The sequence below is a fragment of the Pomacea canaliculata genome, linkage group LG1 (genome assembly GCF_003073045.1).
Source record: "Pomacea canaliculata isolate SZHN2017 linkage group LG1, ASM307304v1, whole genome shotgun sequence".
Taxonomy (NCBI): Eukaryota; Metazoa; Mollusca; class Gastropoda; order Architaenioglossa; family Ampullariidae; genus Pomacea; species Pomacea canaliculata.
In genome coordinates this window covers 36,549,645-36,556,273 of record NC_037590.1, presented here as the reverse complement: position 1 = coordinate 36,556,273, position 6,629 = coordinate 36,549,645, and the positions used below count along the sequence as shown (strand labels likewise).

The window sequence follows — 6,629 nt, the reverse complement described above, 5'->3', positions numbered from 1 at the left end:
CAATCCGAACTTTTCACCTAAAGACAAAATTACTTGTTTTATTTTTTCACTAATTAATCGCTTAATCGACAAACGAAAGTGCTGACTCCTGCTTCCGTTGGTGCGGAATACAAAAATGTCTGCCATGTGGAAACGAGCGGTGGTTGTTGCTGTGCGGAATGCGTTTCACACCATTTTATTATTTGGCTTATTTTCACCAGTTCTTGGATACAAATATTTTTCAACAAAAACTCCCTATGCATGGGGTCGCTCGGTGCACGACAAAGACCTGGAAGATCAGTGGTTTAACGACAATTCAGGAGAGTTATTGTGTTCTGCTATTCATACAAGTGTGGTTGCAAGACATGGAACACGTTATCCAGGGCAAGACGATGTGAAGAAATTGACCGAAATTCACAGAAAAATATTGAATGATGAAGTGAAGACACGTTATCCCGACCTGTACGCATGGAGGAATCCGTTTCCTGATAATAATAACAAAGCTTTAGCTAGTCTTGGAGAAGAAGAACTCGAAAGCTACGGAAAGAGGACTGCCCAACGTCTCTTTTCTTTGTTTGCTGAAGAAGATATTGATAGCTTTCGGTACATAACGTCGAGTACTGACAGGACGAGAGAAAGTTCGCGTGCGTTTTTCGAAGGATTAACGAGTGTACTCGAAGAGAACGCACAGACAGAAGAGGATGAATATGAACCAGAAGTTACAGACAAATTGTTGCGGTTTCACACACAGTGTGACAACTATGTCAAGTCGGTGGGAAATAATAAAACTGCAATGAAGGAATACTATAAATTCCTTGAAGGAAAATATATTGCAACGACAAAAAGAAAAATTTCAGAAAAGTTAGGTATTACAGAAGATACTCTTTCTCCAGGTGAGCAGGTTTATAATAAGCATTGCGCACTTCATTAAAATATAGTGACCATTATTTACATGCATGTGTGTCCTTTTGTAAGTTTAAAATCAAAATGCACCTTACTTTTAGTTACTTTTTAATTAAGGATTTAATTGGGAAGGGGGACCACAGCCAAGAGTCAGTTTGACCACTAATGACACAAGTTGCAAGCTAATAGTCAAGGTCAGATTGGCATCATTACCTTGTTACTCCTCGAGGAGCATAGAACCGCAACAAAAAGTAGAGTTCCAGTCACAAAATTATGTAGCAGCAACTACTAAACTTGCATAGTGATCTCATTTTTTTAATCTCTAAAGCTTTTAAAAAAAAATAAAGGAGATTGCATGGTTCATTTATATTCATGGCTGAATAATCATAGATATGCTCATAGATAGGCTACCATATAATTAATATCCTCAGTCTATTTAGAACTATTTCTTCTTCATCAAACGGTATGCTAGGCCAGATGTCATTGCCATTTTCTGTCAAATTCTTTTATTTTAACAATAAGATCCAGGAGTCAATTGGCTATTATTTATCAACAAGGTATTGCCATTCAAAGAATGGAAGTAATGTGCTATTTTAAAAAAAAAAAATCTTAAACTCTTTTACTGCTAAACTAAGCTGCTGTTTAGGTGGTTGCTGCCCCTTAGCATAAATAACAGCTCTGATTTACATTATCAGACCGAAGAGTATTAATCTCTTCAGTTTAGATTCTTCAACAGCAGATAATGGTAGCAACTATGTTAAATTAGAAAAGATGGGAATAATGAAATACTTATAGTATCTAGACAAAACATTTTGCACTGTTAATCAGGCAAATTCATAATACTAACATAAAATAAGCAGATAAGAAATACAGTAGCTTTTACTGATCATTTAATGCAGCAGTATGCAAAATAAATTTACTGATATTTCAACAGAATAGTAATGCTAAACAAAATTTACTGATCATTTGATCTAGCATTAATAATGCTTAACAAAATTGTCAAAAACACCAACAGTTAACGCTTTGATTTACACTTTCAGGGATATTCGAACTCTCTACCTTGGCTGTGGTTACGAAAGTGCAATATTTGAAACCTCCCCCTGGTGTCAGCTGCTTGATGAAGAAGATATGATTGTTCAAGAATACCTTGGTGACTTAAAGGTATGTAATGTAGATTCATATGGAAGAAAAATGTAAAGCAAGGTTGCTACGTAACCTGAAAAAATATGTATGGTACTACATGATTTCTAAAATAAATCTATTGCATATGCTTAAACTTCTGTTTTTTTAAAAAAATATATGTCACCATGTAAATTGCTGTGTTGGCTGCTCGGCATAAAATCACACTCAGATTCTGAAAAAACTTATGTCATTCTCATAACAACAAAAACTGTTACTCCACTAACAACAGGTAGAAACAATAAGCGTGCTTGAGTTAGAATTAAGTTTCTTAGATACTAATGTTAGGTTTCATCCTTGCTCCTTAATTTTCATCAAAGCACTACTACAAGAATGGAGCTGGGCATGACATCACATGGAAGCAGGCATGTCCATTAGTTTCTGACATTTTCTACACCATGGACGATGCTATTGAATCTTTGGAGACGATGGATGGTGCAGATGATGAGCAGGGGTATGTTGTATGCATTCCGTGTCTTCTAAATTGTTGCACCACAGAATTATTAAGACTGCTTCCATATGTTATTTGCAGATACATGTATATAATAACCTTTTATTAAAGATAAAAAAAAGATTGTTTCAAGTACATGGCATCGTGACTTCACATTTTGCATGAAACTTTTGTAAGATGTTATTAAGTTATTATTCAGTATTTAGTGTTCATTTACTTGAAATTTAAGACAAAGCACATTTTGTATAAAGCTTGAGGAATGAACTAGAGATTTCTGGTTTGAAATGAATAAAAGTCATATTCAAATAGATCAACCCTTTTCGGTAAGCTCAAACTTTCAGACTGGGAAGGACTGTAGCAACACACTGAATGTAAGTCCCACTTGCCTATATAGATGGCTGTGATACTAGTCCAGACAAACTGAAATGGCAGCTCCTTTAGACCACTGTAATATGGTTACATTATTAAATGCCCTTAAGCATACAGTAAACCACACCTAGTTGTCAAGCAACCAAGCCACACCAAAGTGTGAGAGGGAACAGTTTAGACAAATTAGTCTTTCTCTGTTCACAAAATGCTTTGTTGATGTTTATGAAACATTTCATATAATTTTCAGTTACATCATTGGGCAGTTTGCATTTGGTCATGCTGAAACACTGGGTCCATTGTACACTGCACTGGGTCTCTTTAACGACTCCACTCCTCTGCGTGCTGACAATTTCAAGGAACATGAAGATCGTTTATTCCGCTCGAGCTTGATTTTGCCCTTTGGTGCTAATTTACAACTGATTCTCTATGAATGTGAACCTCAGGACCTCAAGGCAAACGAGGATGATGATGCTGAGCACCACCCTGAGTACTTTGTTAAACTTCTGGTAAATGAGGAGCCACAGCTACTCCCAGGCTGTGATGAATTTCTCTGTCCATACAGCATCATTCGTGACAAGTACAAGGCTCAGGTAGAAAACTGCAACTTTAGTCAAATATGCAAGTGGCATCCCAAAGATGAATTATGATGCTTACAATGTGAAAGTTTTCATGGACTTTTTGAGAAAGCGCTTTGTTAAACTGAATCATTGAACACTTGACCTCGTTAGTTAAAATTCATTTCACCATTGAAATTCTGAATGCACAGTTTGCATGTTTCATTGCCAGCTCCCATATTTCAGTGTTAAAATTCATTAAAAGTTATTCATGGAATTTGCCATCATACATGTTTCATTAGATGTTATATTTACGAATTTAGTATTTAAGATCTTCCGCGGTTGCCTTGATTTTCAGATGTTTATGCCTTGAACAAGTTCTCTTATGAACATTGGGTGTTTACTCAGGTGACTTTTAAAGCCATAGATATTTTCTATCCCAGCTTTGACTGGTGTCGAGGCATGAAACTCATCGCTTTGACTGTTAAAGCAATATTTAGACCAAATAGTTTGATAACTGATCAGAGGGTGATTAGGAGAGTAATTAGTTTGCCACTTTTACTTCTTCAGTGTCTTGCAAGGCATACGATTTTACATGGAATTCTAGCATCAGTGGACTTTGATTAGTGAAAGCGGAAAATGGAAATCACATAATTAAAGTCATTCTCTTCTGTAAGCATCAGATAGTGCTAATTCTGGAGAAGAGGGACCTAAGATGTGTAATGTATAATATATATGAGCAACTATGTCTCTGTAACCAATGTGGAAACAACACTGAATACAGTGTGTCAAACAGGTGCAGTGAGCTGAGTGAGGTTAGAGATGCAGTGAGTGTAGTAGAAGTCAAGCACATTTCTCATGTTTGATATTTTCTTGTGTCAAAGCTGTCTGTTGAACAAGCTGAAGAACATCCCAAAGAACACTCAGTTTGGAACTGGAAAAAGTATTACAAGAACTTATTTACTTTCATTAATTTTTTTAAGGTTTTAATTTATTTTGAAATGTGTAGTCAGTTTTCAATCGAGTTATGTCAACGGTACATGAGTTTTTCTCTTTCCACTGGTGCACATGTAGTTATCTGATTCACACCAGCCTTTTTTTTGTCAGGATTACACCTATGTTGTTGCAAGCTACAGAAATCTGTAAGGGCTTTTACAAGAAACTAGTAAATATGCTCTAACATTTTTATGACAAAGGTTTTAATGGTTATTTAAACTTGGTTTTTAGCGTGAATGGAACAGGTTTGCTAAGTAACATTTCCAGTTCTCTGCAAGTTGTAAACATTTGCTTTAACTGAGGAAACATTTCCATAAAAGATAAGAGATAAATATATTTGTATTAAAGGTTTCCATATTGTTCGCCTCTAATGTCACAAGTATGTTATTCAAGGATGTTTTTTACTGTAAAATTTGTACGTATTGTTTCGTTTTGAGAATTAAAGCGACAATACTCAAATTTGCTCCTGTCTAAAGTGCTGAAAAGGTCAGAGAGGTGCGTGCATCGTTGCAGTAGGTAAATTAACTGATTAGTTCTTTCAGTGCTGGTGATAAGCTTTTTGCAAAGGGAATGCACAGATCGTTATAGGGCACACATTAAGTTGTTCAATAACAAGCAGTAGATGTTCAGTCAGTACTCATCGATTCTTTGTTAGGACAGGCCCCTCGACCGACAGCCGTGACAATTAGTTGATCGGCGTGCCGTGCAGCCGTCACAGCACAACAACTGGCAAACAACCGCAAGCCTCCTGCTTACGTCACAGAGTGTCCAGTATTTGAACATGATAATGGATCTGTAAACCATCTTGCTGCTTTAGGAGGCACACTAATTGTCTGTATTTATAGACCTACAAATACGTCGAACAGTGATTTGGAAAAATAATGAAAATAACAGTGTCAGTTTAACTTTGAAGATGTAAGAAAAAAAACCCAATTATTATATAATAATTAATATAAATTTCTGTGCATAACCCTAAACATCTTTTTAGAGTGTTCAATTGTCTTTTTATATAGTAATATATTTTACGTCAACGTCATCATTTTGGTGGAGTTGACAAATGGGAACAAAAACTCATCTTCACATCTTGACCTTGCGTTTTCAAAGCGAATTAGCGGCATTTATGAGTTATGGTGGGGTATTTTGGAATTGATAAGTGTCAATGATGCAACATTTTCATTGTTCAAAATAAAAGAGTTTGAGGACCTCTTCTTTTGAAGTATGGATGACTAATTTTACAGATTAATGTCGTTATCGGTGATATAACTTTTTGCTTTAATTTCCACAGCCGTACCTCCCTTATTTTAACGTCCTTCTTTTGGCTACAAAAAAAAAATGCATCGATATTGTATAATTCAGCCAAGACTCCCTAAGCAAAGTTATTTACAGACTGTATCGCTTGAGTGTTTGCTTTGTTGATCAAACAAAGAACTCTTGTGAGCTTGTGGTTTGTGAGGTCATTCGGGTTTTCTAGAAGCTTACATATCTTTCTTTATCCAATTTGTCATTCTATAGACATAACGTTTACATGTTATATTAGTACGTGTGTGCGCGAACTTGTATTAATGGACTGCTGGCAGACGATTTTTTCCCAGTCTTCATCTTGAAAAGTCAACCGTTGCTGGGACCTTGTACCTTGCATCATAGGACATACGACAGCGTTCGTTATTTTTATGTTGGAAATATGTCCAGAGGGTACATTGATAAGGTTTAATTGGTGTTGGTTAGCACTTGAACTTTACTCAAAGCGCTAAATTCTGAACTTGGGAAACCGCTGGCGCGAAATTACAAACCGACTATCACAAAGACTATTATCGGACTAGCAAAAAAGCTTCTGTGGAAGAAGAATTGGTTTCTTCCCCGAAACGCGACCAAAAACCGACGTGGCGATCCGAAAATTCGAACATTAGTTCATGGCTTCATAGAACACCAACATATGGTTGGGAATTACTATCGGTAGATGAAGACAATTTAGACGTATGTTTTAGCACACCTACAGTTTATCGACTAAGAAAAAAATTAATGGTGGAAGGCGGATACTGATCAATACAGGTAACAGCTTGATTTGCAGCAATTGATGCACTGGGCTGTGAGAAGACAAGTCTTCATTACAACGTGGCGGTAGTCGACAGACTGGTCACGCTATGATCTGCACACCAGTGCACTGCCTTGGTGTGTCACACTTCTTTTCTCCTCCTTTT

At 36.4% G+C, this 6,629-nt stretch overlaps 1 protein-coding gene across 1 annotated transcript; it reads left to right on the top strand.

Annotated features, from left to right (window-relative positions):
* The first annotated feature begins 4 nt into the window (after positions 1 to 4).
* LOC112557841 (multiple inositol polyphosphate phosphatase 1-like) lies at positions 5 to 4,890 on the top strand. Its single transcript, XM_025227923.1, has 4 exons — positions 5 to 872; positions 1,922 to 2,043; positions 2,382 to 2,515; positions 3,129 to 4,890. Exons 1-4 carry the CDS (start codon positions 116 to 118, stop codon positions 3,526 to 3,528), a joined length of 1,413 nt encoding a protein of 470 aa, XP_025083708.1. The 5' UTR covers positions 5 to 115; the 3' UTR covers positions 3,529 to 4,890.
* Positions 4,891 to 6,629: the final 1,739 nt, after the last annotated feature.

What these genes read in the sequence shown, in the direction of transcription:
- LOC112557841 (XM_025227923.1), top strand. Translation starts at nt 116, where the DNA reads ATGTCTGCCATGTGGAAACGAGCGGTGGTTGTTGCTGTGCGGAATGCG. An exon ending in AGAAGATACTCTTTCTCCAG is followed by an intron (nt 873 to 1,921) that starts GTGAGCAGGTTT and finishes TTTACACTTTCA; the next exon opens with GGGATATTCGAACTCTCTAC. An exon ending in AATACCTTGGTGACTTAAAG is followed by an intron (nt 2,044 to 2,381) that starts GTATGTAATGTA and finishes TTTTCATCAAAG; the next exon opens with CACTACTACAAGAATGGAGC.